We start from the raw sequence: 27,181 nt of genomic DNA on the forward strand, positions 1-27,181 counted from the left end.
CATGTACCCACTTTCAAATCCAATACTCTATTGCAGAAGAGCAGCAGGTATTATCTCATCAGTTCACAAGTCACATCCATAAGCATTTAACTCCCAGTTCCTGCAGAAAAAGCCAAGTGCATGACTATGCTTGTTATAGAATCAATGGAGCACATTATATAACTCCAGCACCTTGGATCAAATATCACATATGCTGTATGTCTGCGGACAGACCACTGGCTACTGCATTAATCTAGAGTTTCTCGTGCATCAGGCTGAGGAATCGTCACGATGGTGCAGCAGATGAACACGATACAGTTTGTTAGATAAATAGATAAACATGATGTACAAACGCAGAGTGCAGTGAGGATGAGTATCTGGCAGTGTATGGGGTGTGTCAGACCATGTTGAGCCCCCCCCCCCCATCCCGCCTGCTGCTTAGCATGTTGAAGCACACAACTTCTTCATATAATGGGGCCTTTTGTTGGAAATGGGGCTGAGGAGGATGTAACAGCTGTTACTGGTCTACATGCCATCTAATGTTACGCTGGGTTGCATAATACACTTAAAACATGAGTGAGTCATGTGCTGTTACACACAAGAGGACACACACACACACACACACACACACATCTGTTTTACAATACCTGTAGAAAGTATCAGGAACACAATGAAACTGAAGTAGCCACAGTTTGGATATTTTTCGAAGTATCTCCTGCATCCAAAGCTAATAGCATCTGGTAGGTCAAACACATGTGTTCTGTGGCAGATGGGTTAAATCTGAGATGTGTTATATGAACTATGTTATATATGAGCTATATGATATGATCTCAATAGTAGCAGTCTCAATAAAACCTGAACTGTGTAGCACAAATACACTTTACAGAGAAAATGTGAAAAAATAAGTAATTTTTGAGCGTACTAAAAAAAGGGACGCTGTTCAAAGCAAAATTGAGATATATGTAGACTGTGTTGAGACAGCTTCAGAAGCATCTTCAAGAGGAAAAACAAATACAAATCTCTGAAAAAAAAGAAAAACTTCTTGAAAGTAGCAGTGGTTTTCTAAGTCGAAGCTCTACTGCGGTTGCATGTCGACTGCCACGACTGGTTTACCAACGGGGGGAAAAGTGAACGACTGCGCCAAAATGCAGCTGATGTCAGCGATGAGTGCGAAGCGGAGAGTGAACCCACCAATAAAGCTGTGGACCCCAAAACTAAAACAGTGAGCTGAAAGGCACTAAAACGCATTGTAGAGCTGAAGGGAACCACAGAGTTGTGTGATAGTTCCCTGTGGGTTCTGTTTTATTTTTTAATAATTTTTTTGGCCCTGTTTATCTACTTTTAATACATTAATTATTTTAGTATTTTATTTTAGTTATTTGGAAGGATAATAGAGCCATGGATAGGATGAGATTTGCCAAAATTCGGTGCAAATTAGTACAGCGTATTGTATTTTACTCAGTATTACAGTGTAGTGTTAAATCGTGACAAATCTTGGTTGTAACTTCTTTAATTTTGACCAAACCTGATCCTAAGTCAGACTTTAAAGCTTAAACTCAAGCTTTAGCCTTTAACTGTTGTTACTTGACACATTTTTCTGTCCTTTTGAGGTCAGAATGAGAAGAAGAAACACACACCGCCTGCCTGCACTTTAATGACCACCACCCTGGCAGCGACAGAGTTAAACGCCGCAGTAGGGGAGGATCCCCACCCAGCCCACTCTGAGCTATTTGCATATTGGGCGGGAAGCTGTGGCTCTTTGTTGCTGCTGAAGGCAGCCAAAACTCCTCCCACAAAACACTGCACTGGCGGGAAAAAGCCGGCTCCAGCGCTCAAGCCACTGACAATGGTGAAACCCAGAGACACACACACACACACACACACACACACACACACACGCACACACACCCTCTTTGTCTCACACACAGTACACTGCAGAGAGTACATTGCTCCCTGTGCACACATATGCAATAAATATGAACACACACACAGTGAGGCTGCTTTGTTGGTCCTTTATGAGCTGGCACACCCATTTCCTGCCTGAGAGCAAAGGTGGAAACAAGTGAACAGACAGATAAATGAGAAAAGAGATGGACAGGAGGACGAAGGAGAGGCTTTGTTATGATATGAAGGCAGCTGAGAGACACACACACACACAGTAACACAAACACAAAGTGTGTGAGGAGTGAGACAATGACATTTATGTAGCCCACTAGACACAATACATCAAGGGTAAGCAGCTTTGTCTAAAATAAGCACATTACTTACAATACGTGACAATAGAGTATGTGCTGCGCATGTGTGTGTGTGTGCGTGTGTGTGTGTGCGTGTGTATGTATGCCCTCCTAAGCGTTGCCCTGGGAAAAAGAGTTCACTGGGTTGCTGGAAAAACAGGAAGGCATGTCATGGTCTGGATTGGGGAGGGTAGAAGAAGAAGAAAAAAGTACGGAGCGGCCCCCGCATTACATAACCAGGCAGGAAATATGCAGCAGAGAGAGAGAGAGAGAGAGAGAGAGAGAGAGAGACTATAGGAAGCCATGCATAGACTGCACCTATGCCACTTTCCTTAAAGGCTTTTCACATCTAATCACATCTCCTCCTCTCCTCGTCCTTCTGTCACTTTTTCATTTACAGCAGGCCACCACCGGAGCCAGACAGCGCGACAAAAAGAGAGAGAGGGAGCTGCATGAACTCATTGAACCTCATTCATCCCTATAGACCCCCTCACACACACACACACACACACACACACACACACACACACACACACACACACACACACATCAATAAATGATGGTCTGTACTTGGCTGTGGATGCATACATCACTTTGTATTGAAACGTTATAAAACATCATCTCTGGCTGGATTAGACTGCAATACACTCATCCCTCATTGTGAAGCTCTGGGCGTGCGTGTGTGTGTGTGTGTGTGTGTGTGTGTGTGTGTAATCCATAATACATACAGGTACAAACACACAGCTATAACACTTGTGCTGAGGGAAACACAAACAGACACACACATGCACCGTGAGCACTGAAGCGTATTGAGCGGTTGTGGTGTTTGTTCCTTATTATACTGCTCATATGAAACATGCAAAAAGCAAACCTCTCACATGTGCGCAAACACTCACATACACACACACATACACACATATATGGACAATGCTCTCTCATCTGATTGAGTCACACCTGACAGTGTTGTGTTTCTCACTTGGTTACGCAACACACAAGTTTTGAATTGTCTGTCCTCTTCCTGATAGACACCAAAACACTGACCCTGAGCAGAGGAAGCGCACATGCAGGGAGAACACACACACACACACACACACACACACACACACACACACACACACACACACACACCTCAATGTTTCAAAGAGTATAAATGGGAAAATAATGTCAAAGGGCACAAATAAGGGCACTCGGTATACTCTGTACTCAGGATAAAGCTACAACAAGCTCACACACAGCAGCTGGCAGCCTGATAGCTGACCTTTTGCCACCTCCTTGCTGACAATAACAAACAAAAACATTCATCACTTAGACCTTCACGTTTCACATACTTCTGCTCTGAGATTATAAAGCGTGAGTGGTGTCTAAAGCCAAATGTTTGTGCCTCTGTACAATCTATAAACATGCTCCACATTAGCAAAAGAGAGTGTTTTCGTAAATAAAGCTTCTTCTTTGTAGTCAAGTCGACTGCGTCTTCGACCACACCTGCCGCTCTAGCTGATTAGCTGCTTGCATGTCTGTCTGCGTGTGTGTAGAGGTGCGTGTGAGTGGGTTTTTTGTCTCGCCAGGGCCAGATGGCAGAGAATGTTTAGTCAAATGGGATTAGAGATTAGGATTAAGTGGACTTCAAATTACCTAGACGCACAGTCACTGGATGACACACTACTACAGCAGTGCCCTGGGGTGGAGAGGCTTTGCAAGTTCAACAACACGCTCTGTTTGTTTATCATCAGTAGCATATAAACTGAAAAAAAATTCAGGAAAAAAGAACTGTAGACTGTTTTAAAATGTTTTCGCATAGAAAGTTAGATTCTAAGTATGATGTTTTGGGAAATACACTTGTTGGCCTTCTTGCTGAGAGTTAGACGAGAAGATTGACGCCACTCTCATGTATGTAAGCTAAATATGAAGCTAGGTTAGCTTAGCATAGAGACTGAAAGCAGGGAAAAAAACTGGCTCGGTTCTATCTTAAAGTGACACATCCATTTATACACTAATTAAGATGAGTAATTCATACAAAAAAAATATGTGTAACAATGACAAATTGCTGTTTTACGGGAGGTTATGTTCTAGACTATTTCTTGCGAGCTCTTTTCTGGGACCAGTAACGCAGCTTGGTAAACTAGCCAAGAAACAGTGAACTGCTGTTTTTTGTTTTTTTGTACTCAAAAAATGACAGATATAGATACAATGCGGTAGTTATTAAATCAGGCTTGCACCTTGTTTTATTACCACCCCCACCTCCAGTCTTTCTGCTAAGATAACTATTAGCTCTAGCTTTATAACAGTAGGGTGACCAGACGTCCCAGTTTTCTGGGGACAGTCCCTATTTTTGGTGACCTGTCCTAGCTGGAGCTATCCCTGGAAACATCCTTGTTTTTAATTGTGATTAAAAAAAACAGAGAAAGACCGGGCAGCAGAAGGGCAGACATCATGCCTCGTGTTTGTTTTGGCTAGCAGAGAGGGCTGACTGCTCACTTTAGCAGCTTCATATCACTCTTCTTCTACTACTAACCACTTGGCTGCCTAAATTTAGAGCAAATTGCCGTGTGAAACTCGAGCAGAAGCTAGCATTACAGTACAACAGTTACCATGGTCAAAGCAGATGAAACCGGAACTGTCCCCCTTTTTTATTTCATTGATTAAAAACATATTTTAATGCTATACTGACCACCAAACTGGAAATGTCATTGGTTTTCATTTCAGCAATATGGTCACCTTTACAGGCATTAAAGTGAAATCAGTCTACAGAGTCTTGGCCAGAAAACAAGTACGCATGATTTTCATAATGTCCAACAATTCCTTCAATAGATATGACAAACAATTAATGATCATTTTAGTCCATCAGTGGTTAACAACAGTAATTTACAGCCATGCTAGCAGCTCTTTGAGGCTGTACTTTTACCTGATGAGGAAAGCTAAGATATCTAAAATATCTAAAAGGTTTGCTCTGTTTCACCAAGGGGCTGAAAGCCGAGGATATTTAATTTACAATGATAAATCCTGATGACAAATCATCAAAAGTATCAACAATATACAGGCATCGGCTGCAGAACATGCCAGAAAAGTCAGTAGCAGAGGCGAAAACGCCATGGCAAACAGGCCAGACACAGACAACAAGCATCTATAGGCTGCAGCATGTGTTACATAAGTCAGCCTGCAGCTCCCCCACCTCGGGCCTCACGTATAGGACAGTGTGAGCTCTGTGAACATATACAGCTACTGAGCAGGACGAAGCTGACAGAGAGAGGGAGAGACAGAAATGGAGCGATGAGACCGGGTGAACTATTGTGCGGCTTGTTGACTGATGCAGCTATACATACAAACACACACATGTACACACACAGGAGCGCTCCAAGGAGCCATCATTAAATCGAATACCCAAGAAAGCAGAAACCTCCACTTTAAAACGACTTATTTGTGTGAATGTGTGTGAGTGTGTGTGACTGTGGGGGAGACCACAGTACCAGGTTTCCCATTTCAAAGCTGGCTTGGTGTATTCATTCTTTGTGCTCACTGTCTGCAGCTAATGAGTTCACCCAGTGTGTGTGTGTGTGTGTGTGTGTGTGTGTGTGTGTGTGTGTGTGTGTGTGTGTGTGAGTGTCCATAGATGATCCAATGCATCGCAGCGAGTAAATCACTAATTAGCCTTGTGACCGTGGCCGCTGCCCTACTTCTCCACTTCTTCCGAGAGTGTATGTGCAGTTCAAGGGGCTGAAGCCTTATGTCATTGTATTGCGCAAGCTTTCTGCTTTAAATGTGGAATGATTCAGCAGTGTCTGGAGGTGCCAGGCAAGACTCACTGGGGCACCTGGGATGAGAACATACCACACATATAGATGCCTAAGAACAGAGGCATGTATCAGATCATGACTGACGATACTTTTTTTTTTTTTTCCTATTCAAAGATCGCTCTCATTGTTTCCGTTTTTTCCTTTTTTTTTAAATTTAACAACAGAGATGATAAAAAATGAGAAATGTCCAACAGAAGGACAGAAAAACAAACACAGAAGATTCATAAAAGCCAGACACCGGTTGCATAGTGATCTTTACTATCAGTGTGACTCCCACACTGTATGGTAAGTCCCCAGTAAGCTTGAGGCCTGACCCAGTTTGGAATTAGGGAATGTGGGACACACTCACTCACACACACACACACACACACATATACACACACATGCGCATTTCCAGTTATTATATGGCTGGAAATATTTTTAGGCATGTGGATGAGGTCAAACGCTGGGAGCCTGTGAACTGAACTTGTGCTGAAAGAATACGTCCAATATTCGGACTGGAAAATTAAGGAAAGAGATTATGGATTGTTTGCCAGGAACAGCAAACAATTCTGCTCTGATTCTCTGGAAGTGGAGGGGAGGTGAGAAGAAAAGTGTCAGGTGAGGAGAGGGAAAGGGAGCGCCAAAAAAGGCTTTTGGAGAGATGCCAGGTATTGTGTAAGTGGTTTTACAGTAGGCAGACACACCTTGGTTTGAAAGCGGGGTACAACACGTTGTTGCATAAACAAAGACCTGCAATCACTGCTGGGAAAACACACTCTGATCTGGTGGCTTACACCACCGTCAGAGCAGAAATGAGCTCCACTGAAAGGCAACAACACAAATCATGTGACTTGTCGTTTTCAAACAAAGAGGTAGAAAAACATGTTTAATGACAGTAAAACAAGGTGGCAGCAGGCAAACAGAGCACAGTATATGTGCTGCGTAAGTATGCCACTGAGATCTCACTGAGATAAAGGTAGAGCTAACGCTGATGTCATGTGAAAACCTCTCTAATCCAATTTTGTGGATTTAGTTTTTTCAGTTCAGTGACACAAAACACATTATCCTTCATTGGTTGAGAAAATTTAAGATCCTCTGGTTTATTCAATATTTTCAAAACCAGCTGGATGAAGTTAAAAGTGCGTGGTGCTTCGGTTTAACACGAGGCAAATGCTAATATTTTCAATAATATTCAGTGCGAACCATATAAAAAGTCAGCACTTCAGATAAGGCACATTCAGCAAAATTAAAAAAAAGAAACTTTCTTCTTACAATTAAACCAAGGTTTTAAGAAGGAGACAAAAAAGAATCACTGATAAAAAAACAACACACTTCTTTGGTTTTAAATGCAAATAAATATCTGATTTATGTTTCTGAGTCCAAAATGCTGAATCATCCTGACCATCAACTTTTAGACCATGAGCAAGCACAAATGTTGAAAAAACAATAGTGTCAAAGATGTCCATTGTTATCCACATTCAGTAAGGATCTGTGTTATGAATTTGCAGAGCTGGATGAGCTTTCTTCCTTTTGAAATACAATGTACAGGAGGAATTAATGGATCTCAGTGGGAAGACAATAGCCCAAGTACAAACTCTCCCAGGAGGGCCCTCCAAGTCAAAAAGAAAAGGAAAAACGTGGACACATTTGTGACGGACTGTCAGGGGGCCGTGTTAGTGCAGAACAGTGGTGGAAACCTGAATAAATGTATGTAGGCCAGAGTCAGCACGGTCGCTAATATGTCACCGGTACTTCCTTGTGTGTTGTCCTGGTGTCTTGGGAAGAGTCCTGAGAGGTTTCACTGCAGCCCGGGGCAACAGGAGCACAACTACTGTCCTTTGAGAGAGTCTCTCCTGCAGAGGCAGGAGCTGCAGCGGTGCACTGGGACTGGTCACAGGCTGGATCAGGCTTCCTCCTCTTCCTCACATGAAAGTGATGCTTCTTAGACTTCAGGTGAGCTGCAGGTGAAGAAAAAAGGACATTGTTGAAGTGCTGGATATACTTTACACAGTTTGAGCTTTGTGATTATGAACAAATGTAGTCATGGACATGTTTTGGGTGAAGTGGCTTGTGTGTTGTGAGCCCCACTGCACTGATGTTTTGACAGTTTTTACACTGGTCCTGTAGAAAGATTCAAGACATTTCAACCATATTTTCTTTTTATTTTTTATTTTTCTATTTTAATAAATTTATCTCAGAATTCTGAGATAATAATCTCATTAATTCAGAATAACAGAGCAGATTTTTTTCTCAGGTGAATGCATCATGTTTCCTTATCGATCAGATATTTTCATACAATATATTTCAGATTTCAAACTGAATGAATATGGCATGTATTCATGTTTGTCACAAATCTCACAATACATCTTAATAAAGTATACACGATGAAAAAGATCCATGAAGAGGCAGGGAGTGATCTTTTCTCAATAATAATATTACTGACTATAGGACGTTACATAATTAGTCCAGTTTTTCCAGTATGCAGCATGTTGTAAATTGTTCCAATTCATTCTTAACAAATGCTTTAATCTTCTCCAGTTTATTTCCATCCATGCATTTAAAGTGGGGGCTCTTCTGTAATAACCATTTCCTGGTACGATTTAGCCATATTTTCATAGTTGAAGTATAAATAAATATAATTAAGATGAAATTTAAGTAATTACTTCCCAAAACTATTTATCCAGATGTTCATATCTTGTTAAGTGGTTATTGTATGATGTGGCTCACCTGTCCACTCAAGGTCACCAATGATCACTTTGTCGCACAGATCACATACGTGGAGGGTCCGTTTGTTTTTCTGCCCCGCCTCCTGCACTCTGATTGGTGGGATCGTCGGCTCCTCACCCTGATTGTTTGAGCCAAAGAGTTGAAGCTTAGTAAAGCGTTAATGAAATATTCAGCTGTGTTGGACATCACTCCTTTGTTCACTCATTCACTACTCTCTATATAATATAATGTATAATGTATAATATTAGTATACTAATACTAGTGCACATGTCTTGGTCATTTCTTTTTTGTTCCTTTTGCACAAATTTTACACTTCAGATACAGAAATAAAATGCAGAGGACAAAGACAGTGCACGAAACAATAAATAGGGAGTGATTTTAGACACAGCATTGATTTGACCAATTCAATGACACCAATGGAGCAGGACATAAAAACAACATGAAAAAAAACTAGAGGCAAGTGAGAAAGAAAACAAGGAAGGAAGAAATGGAAAAAAACCATAAAATTTAAATTTAAACTAATGCAGCTAAAGTGAGGAAAAGGGGAGAAAGTGTTAATTATAAAATTAAGGAAGCAAAAGAAGAAAGAAAAGAGCAAGAAAAAGAAGAAAGAAGGAAAGAATGAAGAAAGGAGAAATACGAAGAAGAAAAAGAAAAGGTACAACTGGACAAAGGAAGCATAGAAATGAAGGAAGGACTGTGTGGAAAGCAGAGAAGAGGAATCAAGGGAAAACAGAAAAATGAGAGAAGGCAAGAAAAGTGAGATGGGAGAAGAAATGAGGAGGAAAGGGAGATGAGAAAAGGAAGGGAGCAAGGAAAGTAGCAAGAAATCAAACAAACAAGGAAGGGAGCCAATTAGGACGTGGGAAAGTGATGGCGAACACGGCGAGTAAAGTGATGGAAGGAAAAAGCAACGTGAAAGAAAACAGCAAAATGGAAATAAGCAATTATGGAGGGAGTGGTAGTGAAGGAGAAAAGGAACAAAAGGGAGAAAAAAGAAGAAGCTGCCTTTTTATTCTGCTGAGGCCCCACCTTCCTGAGACTGTCCAGTATCTGCAGTGCAGGGTTCAGCACCGTCTCCTCCCACCTCGACACGTCTGTCACATCCAGGCCGTACACTGCCGGCACGTTGTCTCCAGGTCCTACACACACATGGGGGTCAAACACACACAGTTAGCACACATTATGCATTTTTTACGAGGCCAACAGAGGCCGCCAATAATTGTAATGGGGTCTTTTCAAGGCTGATATTTTGATTCAGTGTTTCCACATTTATTTTTATTGATGTGTGGAAAAGCCTCTGACAACGTTTCGACCACTATCTTACCACCACTGTCAAGTTGTGTTGTGTGACAGCGCTGCCTCACAGTGTAGGTTTTCTCACAGACAAACCGACGCACTGATTAAAGAGGCCGACGCTGATATCAGTGTTTGATTCTGAACATGGTGGAATATAGTTTCCTGCAAATCATGTTTCTGATTGTTTTATATCCAATAGGAAACAAACAGGCCCCAGAGTGAGAGACTGTAGCTCAGAGAGGCTGCGGTCGACTTCAGGATGAATCCACTACAAACTGGGAAATTTACAGTAGCTGTGATGTGCTGGAGCTGCACCCTGAAGCTCTGTCAACCTGCTGACTCACACTGGCTCGATAATGTCTCTCGCTCTCTCCCTCGTTCCTCCCGCCCTTCTCTCTTGTGCCCTCTCTCTCTCCCTCTCCCTCTCTCTCTCTCTTTCTCTCTCTCTCCATCAGTCTCACTTCGGCTTTCACTCACTCTCTCATTCTCCCTCTCCCTGTCTCTGACTGTTCCACCCCCGTGCTTCTATTTTGCATCAGTCAGCAGTCCCCAGGCCAGGCCTCAGCACTAAACAGCAGTCTGTCTGCGTGTCTGTCTGTCTGTCTGTCTGAGCGCCTGTCTGCATTAATGCCCTGCATTGACTGAAGACACACGGACAGACAGGAAATGAAGATGTGAGGAACTTATAGAGAAAGCGACTTCTAACAGCTGCAACCGTATCAAAACCAAGTCTGCCATAAATATTACATTTATCATGCACCTAGTAGAGTTATAAATAAGGCATTACATTCAGATAAAAGCTGAAAATATAAGAAACAAGAGAAAAGTGTTTATAGCCCTGAAAGTAGCTCAGTGAGGTTTAGCCCCAGTTTGGGCCTCTGTGTATTAGCATACACATGAGAAAACATTTCGTAAGTGAATGATTAAAAGATTTTTAACCCATTTCCCATTTTATCGGCTTCGCTACATGGACAGGAAACTGTCACAACTTGCTCAACGGGTAAAAAAGAAAAAATCTCTTATTAATGTTTGTCTCGGATGATCTGATCACAAGTGGACAGCTCTAAGTTCAGGTGTGAACACACCCAGGACGCATTTCAGATCAAATCACATGTGGCCACATTCTTCTAGCAGTGTGAAAGTAAATGTCTCCTGGCCACACTGAAGGGCCGTCTCCTCTACTGACGTCCTCTGTCACAGTCTGATTAGTCCCGTCACAGTTTCATAATGAGACAAAAATATTTATTATTTCACGTGGCTAAAAGCTTATTTTAGTGTAGAGCTGTGACTCGCTCAACCCCTCTGTGCCTCTCTCTCTCTCTCTCTCTCTCTCTCTCTCTCTCTCTCTCTCTCTCTCTCTCTCTCTCTCTCTCTCTCTCTCTCTCTCTCTCTCTCTCCATCTATTGCATTGGCTAAAACCAACACCGCATACATGTTTACTTGCATATAAAGCAGGGAAGTGAGATCTTGATGCAGACAAGTGGTCCCTCTGGAAACATTTTAAAGCCAGATGTGAGCTGGTGGCTGACCACTTGTGATCGGATCACTGAAGAAGCATGTTAATACCAGGTCTGGACAGGGCCTGAGGAGAGTCTTTGAGTGAGTCACAAATCAGGTCCCTCAGACAAGTGACATCACTTGAGGCAGATTTCACACAGCTCCCTCTGGAGCCACAAAAATCCCGGGGGCCTGCAGTCATGTGCAGTGATACTCCTCAAGAGCTGTAAACAGACTTTAATGTGTTAATGTTTTTCCCCTCAACATGATGATGATTAGAAAGTTTCCCAAATCTCACTGTAATCCATCCAAAAGCTGTTGAGACATTTCACTCAAAACCAACTGAAGTAAACCTCATGGCGGCGCTGGAGGAGAAGATGGGCGTCACCAAAGTCATTAGGATGCGTTGACCAGGAACCACGGATGTGTACAAAACTGATAAACCGACACTGCCGTCCTCAGAGCTACGCCACTAGCACAAAACCGGCATCTGCTCTGCTCAGGTACAGTTTTTTGAATATAATATCAACGTATTAAACAAATAGACTCAGGTAAATGAATCCCATTAACCCGTAGGGCACAGTCAGCCAACTCAATTATGACTTAATCCTTTAAACACACAGACTGAACTGTGGAGTTGAGGGCGGCAGACACCCTATAGACTGGAGTTACGGGCTCTACTGGGACTCCATTATCAGTGAGGGACACAAAGTGGTAACTGTATGATCTACACAGACCAACAGTATTGCCTCTGTCAGAGGAGTGAGTGAGTGGGAACAATGGGAGTCTTCACAGAGCCACGCCCTGGAGCTATAAACTTAAATTCTGACCTGCTTCTTGGCATGAGTCACATTTCAGCTCTGGTCCGGTCTGAATTTGCGTGTTGTTGGTTTCAATTCACAATCAGCCACGTTTTGAGCACATGATGCATTTCATTGATTTCACGCGGAGGTCAGCTGGGAATAACTGACAAAGGGTGTAAAAGCAAAAAAAAGAAACACACAGATCTCATTCAGAACGTCACTCGGCTTCCCGGTGTGTGTTGCCTCTGTGTACGCTGCTATTCCCAAAACTCTACCCTGCATGTGTGTGTTTGTACAGTCACATAGTGGGTCAGTTTGTCAGGGTGTGATTTTTTTTTTTTTTTTTTATAAACAGTGACTGTTAATCAAAGCCTCAGGTTTCACTGCTGTGGTTACTGTGTGTGTGTGTGTGTGTGTGTCTGAGGGGAAGTCTTTTGTGTTTGTGGCACAATAGCAGGCAGGTGGTGGCGATGGCAGTGGCGAGCGTCACCTGGCATACCCATACCAGATGCAGAGCTGGAGTAGGTGCTCTCCTGTGCCCTCCTGTTGCCGCCACCTCTCCCCTCACTTTGTTCTTTTTATCTCGCTCAACACCACCACCCTCTGCAATCACCCACCTCCCACTGGGCAGAGTGGAGTGGCGGTAAATAAAAGGGGAGACACTGCAGGGTGGGTTGCCAGATGCTGGATGGAACCCCCCCCTCCCCCCCCTCCACACCACTCACTCCACTGTTTTTGTTTGGGAACTGGTGAAATTTAACTCTGCTAATCCACTCCGCAGTGAATGAGGGTTGATAAGAAATGCTGAGGGGACAAAGAGCAGGGTGGTCCACACACACACACACACTAATACACACACACACGCGCACACACACACACACACACACACAGCCAACAAGAAAGAGCATCTCCTGTCGCCGGGCAGCTGTTTGCCAGTGTTAAGAGTGTGTGTGTGTGTGTGTGTGTGTGTGTGTGTTGAAACAGCAGTCCACCTGTTGCGACAAACGGGCTACGAGTCATCTGCTGTCTCATGTTTGCTGAGTGAGGATGTGCGCTTGTGTGCGTTTTGCTATAAAAACTCAACAGTCAGTCTCAGTGCGGCGTCCTCGGCCCAGCTGTGCTTCTCTGGCTTTGGTCCACACTGGAACAGGACAGCTGCCTCTACTCACTCAACAGTCGTCTTCCTCTTTCCTACACTTCCACTTCTACTTTTTTGCCTCCTTCGTTAGCTGTTGGTCATGTTTGACCTCTCTGGAGTGGTCTAAGTGTCATGAGTTGAGCAGATTTCTGAAGATATGGCCACAGAGAGGAGAGAAATTGAAATGATGTTTTTTTTCTTCTTCCTTCTTGTTAAGTTCTCTCTCTCTCTCTCTCTCTCTCTCTCTCTCTCTCTCTCTCTCTCTCTCTCTCTCTCTCTCTCTCTCTCTCTCTCTCTCTCTCTCTCTCTCTCTCTCTCTCTCTCTCTCTCTCTCTCTCTCCTCTGCTTTCCTGTCTGTACCACTTCTGTCTAAAAAAAAGTTTAGTTTTCCTTATATCCAAAAATACATCTCTAGAACTCTATAACTCTCTTTGCATTTCATTCCTGCTCTCCAGCTAAAGTGGCAATTGTGTTTTGTTAATAAATCACTGGGTCTTTTCTGGTCATGTAACAAGGGTCCCCAGGTCTGGTCAGGGGTCCGGACTCAAACTGGGTACACTGTGGCTACTTTAACCCTTGAAACCCCTAATTTTTGGGCCCTGTGGTGGAGTAGAGGAATTAAACTTTATCTGCAATATAGAAGTAGTAGACACAGACACCATGGCGTCAAGGTGCATCTGTAAAAAGCTTTTTTGCCATATTTTGGCATCGTTTACAATTTCTAGTGTTACCATCAGAGCTGATACTAACTTATCAAGTTAGTAAAATATCAGGTCACATAATTAATGCTCTGATACATCATCACTTTACATTGCTGCTTTTCCCCTTGGATGGAAGTTTGTTTTTTAAGTGACTGACTTCTTCTGTGTTGTTTTTCTGAGCAGCTATGGTGACAGGAGACATGTAGCCGGTGCCGCGTCTGGAGTCAAACCAGGGATGTTGTGGGTGTGTAACCCTAGAGCAGCCCTGCTGTTGTTATGGGGGTTTGTGCTGGTCTGGAGGCTGGTCTTCCCTTTCTCCAGACATCAACTTTTCCACCTCAGCCTGACTAAAGTTTCCACTCAGTATGTTGATGGAAATGTACCTGCTGTTTCATCTCCTTTTACCCCTCTGTGCCCTCCTCCAGCCCTCTCATGTCCCCCCCCTCCAGGCTACTGGAGGTGACAGGGAGGTCTCTGTGGCGACAACAACCCTGACTTGACTTCAGCTCCACGGGCGGAGGGGGCATCTGTGTGTGTATGTGTGCACATGAAAGCTTCGCACTTGCTCGAAGACAAGGGTGTAAACTCGCCCCACACCTGTTGCCCCAGCTGGATCAGATTACCCTCACTCTCCAACCACCCAGCTACCCATGTGTTGTTCCCCCTTCTCTCTCTCTCTCTCCCTTTCGTTCTCCCTCCCTCCATCATTCACTCACTCACTCTTGGGGCTAAAAGATACCTACACCCCTGTTACTTAACACTCACGAGGCCTCAGTCAAACTACACCTGCGTATTCTGGTTACAGATAGAGCATGTGTGCTTGTGTGCATGTCTCTGGGGAGTTAAAAGCGATGGCATCCTCAACATAAAATGTGGCACTTATAAAAATGAATATAACCTCATATTAACATTTTCATTATGAGTAATTAAATCCACTAATTAAAACATCCCCTTATAACCACACAGGCGCACGTCCTATAAGCACACTCCCACATACAGGCGCACTTAAAGGCAGGACAAATTAATCTTGGTTTAATTTGAGTTGGCTGACCTGGTGATTCAATCCCCACGGCAACCAGAGTTGAGTCCATCAAGGACCCTGTAACCTGCTGAAAAGTATTTAAGACACTGGAAGCCCACCTGCTCCCTCACTGTCACTCGCTGCTATATGCTTCAGCTATCAACTGTAAAACTGGGTTAAACTTGTCCCTGTTAGGCGGGTGACTTTGTCTCATTCTGTATATTTACAAGCACGGTCAACAATCGGGTCATTGACTAGCTTCTCTAACCTACTTCACTGGGTTTGTCTGACTGAAGCTCTATGTTGTTTCCATTCATCTTTCTCTTTTACCAGAGGTGGAAGTACAGAGGTGGAACAGTAATTTCACTCTCTAGCACCTTTTTAATGAAAAATTTAACAACATTTAAAGTTAGAATTGTTACAGAGTAAAGACAAAAGTGACATGATGAAGTTATGATTAACCATATGAGAACACAACAAATGGAGAGGAGCTGCTGTGAGTCTGTGGCTGCTGGAGGACACAGCTCTGTGTTCAGAGAGGAGCTGCTCTCAGCTCACGCTCTACATACATGTAGATGTTTACTTTCACTGAGCGAGGGTCAGCGGGTGCGTTCACACCTGTGCTGGGTGCAGCTATGCAACACGCATACTACTGTGCAATGAAATTAAGGACGGTGTTATCACGAGGCCCTGGTTAATATAAGCTTTACCTCAGCATAGATTAAAAAAATAAAAATAAAAAGGTTGCATCTCCCTAAATAAATCAGTGAGTTAATGCACCACACGGAAACCGCAGCAAGTGTCCCATATCAAACGCACCTGCCATGTTGCGTGACCAACTCTGAATGCTAAAATACTGACAGTGGATCCTTCAGGTGTGACTTCTGCAGTCCACCCTCAATGAGGCCTGCACCATCCTTCTGCTGTTTTTGATATTCACTGTTGTGACTGCAGCTCATTCAGCTGTGTGTTTGAAAACCTGGGGGAGCGCTGTGAGAGCTGGTTATATTCTGCATTAAGGACGAACGAGCAGAGACGTTGGGTGTGCGCAACAAAAGACTGACTGTTGTAACTTACTGTACAGAGGAGAGCGTCAACAACTATAGCAACGTAGCATTTTGAAGCTGTGGAGTTTATTTTGTTCATGCATCTCCATCTTTACGTGGCAGCTACTTGATTTATGTAGCTTAATATTGCTACATGAAGTCTATGGACACCTGCTGTGGTGTCCAGGTGTTGCTATTATTTTGTCCATCCTGTTTATATCAGTGAAGGTAGGCTAAATGACAGAAACACATCTCTGTAACAACGACTGAATCAACAACTCTCTAAAACAATCTGAATGAAACCTGATTGTAACCTTCATAAAGAAGGACTCATTGCAGGACTGTTGTAATTACCAGTTGTGTGGACAGGCTGTAAAGTGTCTGTTTGTTTCAGTGCAGTTCTCATCAGGGAACAGCGTATATGCAGCGAAATTTCAATCTGAGTACATTTTAATTTGACTTTTATCTTGGTGCATTTTTACACAAGTAATTAAATTTCTTTTTAGCGACAGTACTTTTAGGTGAGTATAATTTCCCAGTTGTCCCTCCACCACTGCCTTTGACCCATTCGTCTGTGTACGCTTGGTTTGGCCCACGTAGCCCTCTGTGACCCTGCTACCCGAGTTTGTGTGGTCGGGGCAAATTCCCGGCAGCTCTGTAATGCTTCAAGAGATTAGCCTGCTCAGCTGAGGCCTGCTGGCATCTGTGCGAGTGTGTGTGTTGGCTCAGATGAAACAGAAAAGAGGTCAGCAGTCACAGCAAGAGAGGACGGAGAACAACGCGGGACAGAAAGGTGGTACGAACGGGGTTAAGGAGTAGGGGTGGATGCAAGGACAAGCCAGTCCTTCAGCAAAAACGTTGAAGCTCTGAGACTGAAAAACCATCTGTAGATATTGGAGCATGATCCCGGTGAGCTTTGTTCAAGACAGATTAAAGGGAAATCCCTGCATTTGTCAACGTGGGTATTATTCTAGTATTTTCGTCCAATATGAAAACTGATCATGCTAACATTTTACCTGCCATCTCTGTTGTACAGTTTTGGGAAACACAGACTCTGACAAGAATGGCTTCCGTTAGGGGAAAATTTTAATCATCTGTAAAAGCTGTACTCCATGCAATATCCACGATTTCTGGGGGATATTGTGCATTTACCTCTAAGCTAAACAATCATATAGGCTGCTCGTCCCTAAACTTGGAGGTTTTAAATGGGAAATGAACAGCGGCGTCACGTATGAAAGTCCTGTGTTTTGCTCGACCTGTTGACTCCCATCATAATTCCTACGGCTACTAGAGGTCGCCGAACAATAAAACATAGCTATGGGTCATGCCCAGCTGACGGAACAGTCTTTGAGATTGGCTCTAGTGAAATTGAAGCTTTATGGAAAGCTCTTTGGGGACTGCCAGAGTACACATTTCCAAAATATCTCCTCAAAAAATAAAAAATAAAAACTGTCCATTGAACTCAGCTAAACCTTGTCGTAGAGCAATGCAACATTATCCAAAAGGTATTACGTCAGCAAAGTATGTGTGACCGCTTATTTCTAGTGGATTACTTTGTAACATCAATGCATTATTCCCACTGTTTACCCCAGATTGGACAACGAAAGATGAAGTGATCATGATTAAAGAATTAAAATTATTCCACTGTGCAATGTTATGGCATCTACAGCAAAATGACTTCACTCTCATGGATCTACTACTCCAACTCCTGGTGATACAGACCGCTGTTAGTCAGGGACTACAATAGCTACAGGGATTTTCAAGGAACTACTTACTTCTATGTATACTCCTGGTTGTACTTGCAGCCAAGTGTTTGAGATGATCTCTGTTAAATTGAAGCTTTTGAAGAGCTGTAGGAGGCTCTTGACCTGACTGCTGTTGTTCTTGTCAGACTCCACATTTCCCAAAGGCTAAAGCTGAGATGGTGAGTACAATGTACTATTATGGCAATAGTTGGCAAAATCCAGAGAATAAGATCCAGGTTAACAAAATATCAGATTTGATCTTCTAGACTTTAAAACCTTTACAGATCCTGCATACACAAAAAACTGGCATTGGCAGTTTGATAGTACCTCTAGTGACCTTTGAAGAGTGTCAGTACCTACTTTGGTAGCCATTTACAGCCAATAGAGACTTCATGGGATATAAGTTTCAGACTTTCAACACTTTAGAGAGCTGATCTCATCTGCCGTCACCTGTACAGCCAGGCCTGCTGTTGCAGAAAACTGTCCTGCAAATTCTGTTTGAACCTAAAGTACTCAGCTGAGTGAGGAAACATGCAGCGTCTGGAACACATGTGCAAAAGCACATACGACTTCAGACAGATTACTGCATATGTAAAAGGGCGGTAACACAGACACACAGACACACATGTGATGGAGACCATATGGTGTGTGCAGCGGGTAGGCAGGCAGGCAGTCAGAAAGAGGGGTATTGAGGTTTAGGGCCTGGCGTAGCCTAAGCCACTTGGGCCTAACAGGATTAGGAGGCTGGGTTACTGCAGGGCATGCTGCTGGTGGGACAGAGAGGCCAGGTTTCCATGTGGAACAGAGAAACACACAGAGCCTTTATATACGTTTTAAAACACGCCTGACTTCCACGGGTTGTGACCGGGGTGGGAAATCACCACCTGCCAAACACAAGCTGATTTTGGCTGTGCTGGCTATATTTATCCATTGTGCTGTGCCAGCCACTCTGGCAGGTAACCAACCACTATAGTTCATTTCTATGCATTTGGTGCCACAGGGGACTTAGCACTGGAAAAAGGGTCAACTGCAGGTGTATACCAGGGATGGATCTTGAAACATTATCTCCTCAATAACGTCACAGCAGCTCACGCACACTGCATAAAATCAAATCTAATTCTGTGCCAGTGAATAAATAAGTCAGCAGTCCACACCTGAAATAAATAACACTATCCAGTCCTTTATATACTTAGGCATGGTGGATGTTTTCAAATTTTATATTTAAACTTTGAACGCAGACATTCTTGTCACAAAAAATAAACAATTTAAAGACTACTTTGACATTTTGGGAAATACACTTATTTGATTTCTTACTGAGAGTTAGAAGACCGATACCACCATCATAAGTGTACACTGAATATTAAACAACAGCTAAGAGACAGTTAGCTTGGAACATATACACATATAAATCAAAATTTCTTGTTTTTTTCTCACTGATTTTTATACGGACTAAATAAATTCTTTAGTGAGCTTTAGAGGTTTTATTTACAGGCAGAGCCAAACAAGCTTTTCCCCCGTTTGTTCCAGTTTTTATGCTGGACTAACAAACACCTGTGGTTAGCTTAGCATATGTGGTATCAACCTTCTCATCCAACTCTTGGCAAGAAAACAAATTAATTCCTTCAAAGGGTATACAAATTCATAGAGGCCGTTATATGTTTTGTACAGAATTAATGACTCCTCGGTGAGTGAGAAAGAAGAAGAGAAACAGTCGACCATGTCATGAGCACTAAATAAATAAACTGTTTAACTATTGCTTTCAACCGTGAGCTGTGCTTTTATTTGTTGAAAACCTATACTGAAAAATCAAGGCATTGGAAGTGGCATCACCCTAATTCTGCTGCGCGCACACACACACACACACACACACACACACACACACACACACATTACACTCTGTACCCTGGAACACAACACAGTGTCTGAGAGGCTTTGTGTGTTTAATGGAGTGCATGAATTGCATCTTGTTAGAGAGAGTGCTGATTGCTAAGGAACTGGACTGTGGAGGACAAACACAAACACACACACACACACAATGAATGGGTGAAGGGTACTCACGTTTAAGGAAGCGGTTACGGACCCATTTATTCTGTTTGCGGGCGTAACGCTTTGTAGCAATCTTCACAGCTTCTATACCTGGTCAGAGTTAAAGGAGGCCGTGGTGAAAAGGAGACAGGAGAAAAATCTTTAAATACATTCATCTGGTTGATCAGTCAACCGGTCGGCCAAGCAGTGAATCTAAATCCGTCTCTGTGACTTTGATCAGGTAGTTTTCTGACCTTTGTCTCGTAGTGTGTGTTTCTCCTGCGGGGTGCTGCTTTCAGGAGCAGTCAGGTACTCATGAAACTCCTTAAAACCGATGGACTGGAAAATCCCTTGTTGATAGCTCTGACTGAAGGGTAGAGGAGAGGAGAAGAGAAGGGAGCAGGAAATGAAACATTATCCATCAATACAAAAACTTTTCATCTCCAGCTTGACATTTCCAGACACCCAATGGTGACTCATGTCACCTTCTCCTCCCCCTCTATCTCTCCTTCCCTTCCCAAACAAAGAATATCCGTCTGAGCAGATGTGAGGCCCTTCAGGGGACAAAGTGACAGAATGACATTAAGAACAGTGAAAGGCACTGGCAGAGGGACCCACAGGTGCCGGGACTCAGTAGCCTGACTGGGGTGACATCAGGTTGGGGCAGAAGCCTGCTGGTTACCTCACCAGACAGTGATGACAGAATAATATCAGACCATTTCACCCTAATTTGAGCAATGCTGTCTGTTCTAGCCCAAGCTGTACCTTTGTGATTGCAGTAATAGCTCCTCTATTGCTATGCTTGTTAAGTTCAATGACCTGAACCTTTTCTGAAAAGGGAGTGATAACGAAAATAGCAGAGATTAGCTGTGGTGTCATTTTTCTCTCTACCATTGCAAGAAAGTGTTTTTTTCCTATCATAACAGTTGATCTGACTTTCTGAAAAATCAATGTTTAATGGAAAACAGTGGCACTGAGGAAAACAAGCGGTTCACCCTATATGTAATGGATAGTAATGTGTACACATAGGGATGTATCACAAAGCTGCTATCTGTGCCTGCAGTGTTTCCTGCTGAATTAGATTCTATTTGTGGCGATAGCTGAGAGAGGGGCATAGTTAAATTCATTCTTAAATAATATGGTATATAAGGTGCTTCACTCAAATATTTTAATCTCCAACTGAGGAATATACACAGCTCAATTCCTTCATGTTATGTCAAACAAATAACAATCTGCAAACTCAGGTCCGGGTTGGTTACATACACACTACATCCACGCTGTGCACCCTGAATGACAGGGCCCGTAAAGACACAGCGAGGGACAGGCCACTGGCCCACTGATGTGGTGGGATGACACCCAGTGCTCCTGACGGCCAGTCTGACTATGATAGACAGGTCTTCTGTCGAGAGAGAGAGAGAGAGAGAGAGAGAGCGAGAGAAAGAAAGAGAGAGAGAGAGAGAAAGAGAGGCAAGGAGGGGCTAAGCGAATCAATGCACTGCACACAGCTCTAGCCATTTAAAAAAGTTTAAAAAAAAAAGAAAAAGGATAATCAACATGTGGTGGTCATTGTTGATATTGTGGCAACCGCCTAAATAAATATCTGTATTTACTGCTTTATTTTCTGTGTTCAATCATTTGCAACTGCCTTTTATAATCTTCACATATATCAGTTCAGCTGGCAACAACATATACAGAATAACAGTCTAACCATATTCTAGTATTATCTAGTATTCTAGTATTAGTCACATCATAAAAACATGATTTGTTTTTCAATCTGTAAAACTAATAAGGTGGTGTTGTGTTGAATTTGCGTGTTGAAATCAGGTGACAGATCAGTGGGGCAGGTACGACAGCAAGAATTCAAATGTTCGTATCAGTTCAGGGCGCATAGTTTGTTCATATCTGTATGATGTATTCGTTTACGTCCCAAATAAATACAACAGCAGAGTTAGGCTTTATTTTTACAGCTGCCATGTTCTCATAGGCCCGACTAAAACAATTTTATTTCCTTCGATAATATCACTGAATTCACCATTGAATAATGACCTGTACAGTTTATGATAATTCTCAGATGTTCTGATTTTGATTTCTGTTACTGGCGAGTTAACAAAAAAACCTTTTTGGAGCCAACAGGAAAGAGAAATTGAGGAGACATGACTTTTGCAGATGATCTGTATTCCGATAATGTTCAGGTTATTAAACTGAACATGTGAACTAGATGTTTTTTTAACCACTTCTTTGAACTGAACTGAATACAAACCATCTTTTCTGTGGGGTTTGTGTTTTCTTTTTACCTAGAAGTCCTTGTTGTTGGCATAAATTTAGTCTCTTTCTAAACCACTTTTATTCTTTCTTTTTAAACATGTTGTAGACCAAACATTATAATAATAATAATTACTATATTTGGCTCTTCAGTTATAACATTTAACAGAAACAAGAGGAGGAAATAACAAAAATAAATCTGGCTAGACAGGCAGAGACAGAAATTTGAGAATAGCAACAGAGCACAGGAAATGTAGAGTCAATGGAGGGAGGAAAAGAAAGACAGAGGAAGAGAAGGAGGGAGGAAGGGAGGGAGAGATCTGACCTTGATGTCTGGCCACAGCAGCCAGCTGGGGATGGGAGACATGAGGGTGAAGGAGAGACAGACAGACAGAGAGAGCTAGAGAGAGAAATGGGGTGGGGGGTAAAGTGCTTGGGTGATCAGATTGCTGAGAGGGCAATAGTAGCAGAGATGGAGGGAGACAGAGAGAGAGACAGAAGGAGGAGGAGGCTGGTTGATGAGGTTGGATGGGGTGATGGGGTGATGAAAGAAAGGAGGGACGAAAGAAGGGAACTGGCAGCTTCCTGGGCACGGTTCCATCAATGCATCAACTCCCTGCAGCCACACCCCAACACACACATATAGTGTCAATATCTGCTGCCAAAGACACACACACACAGCAGCGTGTTCGACATATCTGTTTCAGCTAATAGTGAAGCTCATGTACATGTTCATACATATTTCATGTTATTTAAACACGGCTGTATGTTTTGTGTTGTAAATGTCTAACCCAGTATGAATATATTAACATTCATATATTTTACACACAAAATATTATATATAACATTTTACACAGAAAAAAATATCCATATAGATGGATAAAAAACAAGAAGAAATTAAACCACTAAGAACAAATTAATGCATTAAGCTCCTGTATTGCACCATATGATGAGTAGGTAGCTGCTGTAGCTAAATCCAGAAATGCCCTGGTAGAGATAAAGTGGGGAATTTGTTCCTGCCAAAGAAAGTGCTTGTTGCTGGAAAGTAAAAATAAAGCTTGCTGAATCAATTGGTGTGTGCTTGTTAGTGGAAATGTCAATCATGAGATTTTCCATCGCAGGCTGAGAGTGGTAATTTGTGGACAATTACAGAGACTCTTTATCTTAAAAATTGTCCTCTGGTGCAGCGCATGTCGTGGCTCGCACCTGAACCTTACAGAGTGAGAAAGTAAACACACACTGACAAATGATCTGTTGGCACAAGTCCGACATTATGATGACTGTGTTTTCTGAAACAATTTTCCACAGGTCAGAAAATATTGTTAGCAGTTCCAATAAATCCCAGTTCCAACCCTTTCACAGCAAAAATGCATTTGTGTGTGGCCAAGGGAGTTCAGTTTGTAACACTTATGTGGACCTTATGGCACAACTGCAAGCTTTTATAGTCTTCATTTACTGAGCAACACTTATCCAGTCGCATAAGAAGTCACAGCCCACGGCAAAGTCAGGTGTGAAGTTTTTTTTCTCCTTCAGCGACAACATGTCTTGCCTCTTCTTGGCAGCCACGCTAGAAGTACTGTTGTGGTTTTGGCAGGAGCGCACCAACAAATTAAGGCTGTAAGTGTTTTGATGAAACTACAGTTGTTCCTACGGTGGCCCTGAGAGACCAATGCACTGCAACTTAAGAAAGCAGATGCACATAGACAAAACACAAGCAAATTCAGAAAATATCTTCATCAATTGGACGACATGTGCTGCAAATACTCACAACGCAACCAAATACAGAAACACGCTGCAAGTGGCAGACGTGTGCGTTTCCAGGGGACACAAAAAAGTGATGAACCATTTGTGTATTTGGTTGTGTAACTGCAGCGCATGTGTTGTCAAACTGATGAAAATGTTTTCTGAATTTGTTTGTGTTTGCTTATGTTTTCTTAAGTTCGGGTGCTTTGAGCTCTCAGGGCCACTGTATCTTCTTCTCACTGAAAGTAATAATAATAATAATAATAATAATAATAATAAAAATAAGCACTTTTCAGTACAATAAAAAAGTCAAAATAAAACATAAATAAATCAAAGTAAAGTATTAATTGAATTAAACAGACATCACACAATAAAAGCTGTTTCATGAAAAGAGGTGAAATCAAACAGGACTGAATCTGCGTGTCTGATCTCTGGAAGGTTGTACCAAAGTTTTAAAATTCGAGGGAGCTGCGATATCATAACTACAGGAGGCTTATTATTTGATAAGTACACTGAGAAATAACAAAAATCCCCATGCCTCTGGGTCATAGTAATCCAGAATCTCCCCCACACAACACTGTTCACAGTACAGAAAACAGTGGATCCATACAAATGAGAGAGTGACGTAGTTCCAGTTCACTACTGATCATGTGCTTACTGTTAAGGAAATGTCAGACACAAGCTGGTAATTGCATTCAAGACAAAATGTCAATCTTGATCATGTTAACGTAATCTTCAAATAGCATCTATGGTTTAACAGGCCACCATAGCACTGTGAGTAATCTGTTCCAGGACCACCACAATGCCCATCCAGTGTAGGATGAACTTCCCGAGGCCCTGAGGTAATAAGCACCAATCACCAGACTCCCCCGACAGTGCTAAAGTCCTACAGAGAGGCCTTATCTCTGCAATTATTAATAATCACTGGACATCCTAAAGAAATATTGGTCCCATCTGATCTAAACCTGCAACAGTGTGGGCTGTATCTAAATTGGTCTCCAGGCCTTTGGGAAACAAGACTGTACAGAACAGAGTGACCTGTCGGAGTAGGAAGGAGAAATAATAACTGGATAGCTGCTTGGCTGAGTGCACTTTGCTCCTATTGCCCTGGTTACATGGACGAAAGGAGTTGACTCTGGCTTCAGACTGAATGTCTGGATTGTTAATTTAGATGAAGATGAGAATGAGACAAATCTTGAACTTGCATGGACACTGACCCCTCAGACCACCTTGTAATGCTCAATAGCTTTGACTACAGGGCCATCGGCAAATATCACATAAGTTTTTGGTCCATATAATAGATTCCAACTCCCATTCAGTCTTTGCTGAGTTGGACTGGATTTTGGTTGATTTTGCAGTTATAAAAGAAAAGGTTAAAAAAACAGAATTGCTAGAAACAGAAGCCATATGTGGTGTTTCCCAAGATCCTGAAATCCCAGTTCCAATGTTTTTTGCCTGAAGCAAAACATGTATCCAACAGATTTTAAAAAAAGATAATGAATTTTAGATAAACAGGATCTGGTTGACTGTGTTTATTCAGGAGGGTGGACATGTTTTGCATGATTTGCTTACCTGTCATCCTGGACTTTCTGCTGATTGTAGCGGACGTGGAAGTCTCTAAGCTCCTCTATCAGTCCTGCAGACAACATCTCATCTACACGAGCGTCCAACCGTTTGTCTAGAGCTGGAGGGGAACAGAGAGGGAAAAATATACAACAAGTGTACCAGAAAAATAAGACAGACACGCCTAAAATCTCATTTCATGCTGCACTGAAGCTCCTACATGAATATGGGCATTTCTGTTGTTTGAATGCACGGAGACGGATGCGATGAGTCCTTACCCTCCATGTCAGCATGCAGCCAGAAAATGCAGGGGTCTGGGTACCTCAGCGGCCCCCCCAGACCATCACCTCCCTCCTGGCCCCTCTGCTCCTCCAGCCAGTGACTATGAGGGACGCCTGTCTCCTCATGGATTTGCAGACTCCTGTAGATAAACATACAAGCAAAGATGTAAAGGTTAAATAAACGCCTCGGTTGCATTTCCCACCGGAACATTGTGGAGACACAACCAAACAAATCATTTTCAGAGGTTTTTCAGCTTGATACAAAGTTCTATGAAGCCCAAATATACTATGAATCAATATCTCAGTCCCTGTATGTCAGGCCTCAGTGGGTAAACTGAGATTAGATGAGTTACCCATTCACTCACCCATTAAATCCAATGTAAATGAAAACCTAACTCTCCCTCTGAGGAACAAATTAAAAAACTAGTTTGAAAATAAGAAGACGAACGCTGCACCGGAAACAATACAAGAGAGTAAAAGGGCTGCACAATGAACTGAAATATAAAGGAAATCGCAATATGGCTACATGCAATATCAAAATTGCAGAAGCTGCAAAAAAATTGCAGGAACAGCAGTTTTGTTGATAAAGGTAAAATGTGTCACAACATTATTGTGCATTGTTTAGCAGCCTGATCATATTCTCCAGACATAGGGGAACATGCTTGTTTGGTACAAGACACAAAAAAAAAAAAAATCACATCATCTTATTTTTTTTTGCATATCCTTCAGCCCTAGTAAAAATAAAAGGTGTAAGAAAAGAAATAAAACAAAGGGAAATATAAACCAGTTATCTGTCAGCCAAGCTTTTAAGATGTTCAGATTTAAATCCAAACCAGACTCTTGGCCTGGTTGCACTCTGAGGTTATGATAAAAAGATGGTTCCTGTCCCCTCCTGTCAACTAGAAGAACAGGGTAACCTAACCTGCTCACACAAAAGACCAGAGTGCGCTGACTGCATCTCGACAAGATGTGAGTGTTCGTCTGAGTGTGTGTGCACGTGAGTGTGTGTAAACAGACACTCATCCTGTCAGTGGAGATTGGGTGGAGGTCGTATACTGTGACTGTCAGCCCGAGACAGAACATTAGCCCTTCAGGACCTCACACAAAACATGAGAAAACTCAAAAATGTTGTGACGCACTCATCTACACACAAGCAAGTTATCACAAGACACACCAAAAACACTATACACCATATTGTCCAGGAGGCGAAAAGAGCAGAGTCCCACTGCACTGCTGTAATTCTGTTGCAAACAAACAATATCATTTCAACAAAGTCAAAATAGTTTCACATTAAATATTTCAGCTAATGTGGAGGTTTTAACTTTTGTTAAGTTCCTAGGCCTT

The 27,181-nt window shown here is 42.5% G+C and overlaps 1 protein-coding gene across 1 annotated transcript in view; it reads right to left on the reverse strand.

The window, feature by feature from the left end:
• Positions 1 to 6,833: 6,833 nt before the first annotated feature.
• trit1 (tRNA isopentenyltransferase 1) overlaps positions 6,834 to 27,181 on the reverse strand; it is a 42,215-nt gene continuing 21,867 nt past the window's right edge. The window contains exons 5-11 of the mRNA XM_071500194.1: positions 25,835 to 25,977; positions 25,566 to 25,677; positions 20,243 to 20,355; positions 20,022 to 20,099; positions 9,746 to 9,855; positions 8,714 to 8,831; positions 6,834 to 7,944 (exon numbers count right to left, since the gene is read on the reverse strand). Of these exons, the coding sequence (XP_071356295.1) occupies positions 7,721 to 7,944; positions 8,714 to 8,831; positions 9,746 to 9,855; positions 20,022 to 20,099; positions 20,243 to 20,355; positions 25,566 to 25,677; positions 25,835 to 25,977 (898 nt within the window). The 3' untranslated portion in view covers positions 6,834 to 7,720. The remainder of the gene's footprint in view (positions 7,945 to 8,713; positions 8,832 to 9,745; positions 9,856 to 20,021; positions 20,100 to 20,242; positions 20,356 to 25,565; positions 25,678 to 25,834; positions 25,978 to 27,181) is intronic.

The sequence above is a fragment of the Trachinotus anak genome, unplaced genomic scaffold, assembly GCF_046630095.1.
Source record: "Trachinotus anak isolate AG129_WGS33_773 ecotype Australia unplaced genomic scaffold, CSIRO_AGI_Tana_v1 ptg000016l, whole genome shotgun sequence".
Lineage (NCBI taxonomy): Eukaryota > Metazoa > Chordata > Actinopteri > Carangiformes > Carangidae > Trachinotus > Trachinotus anak.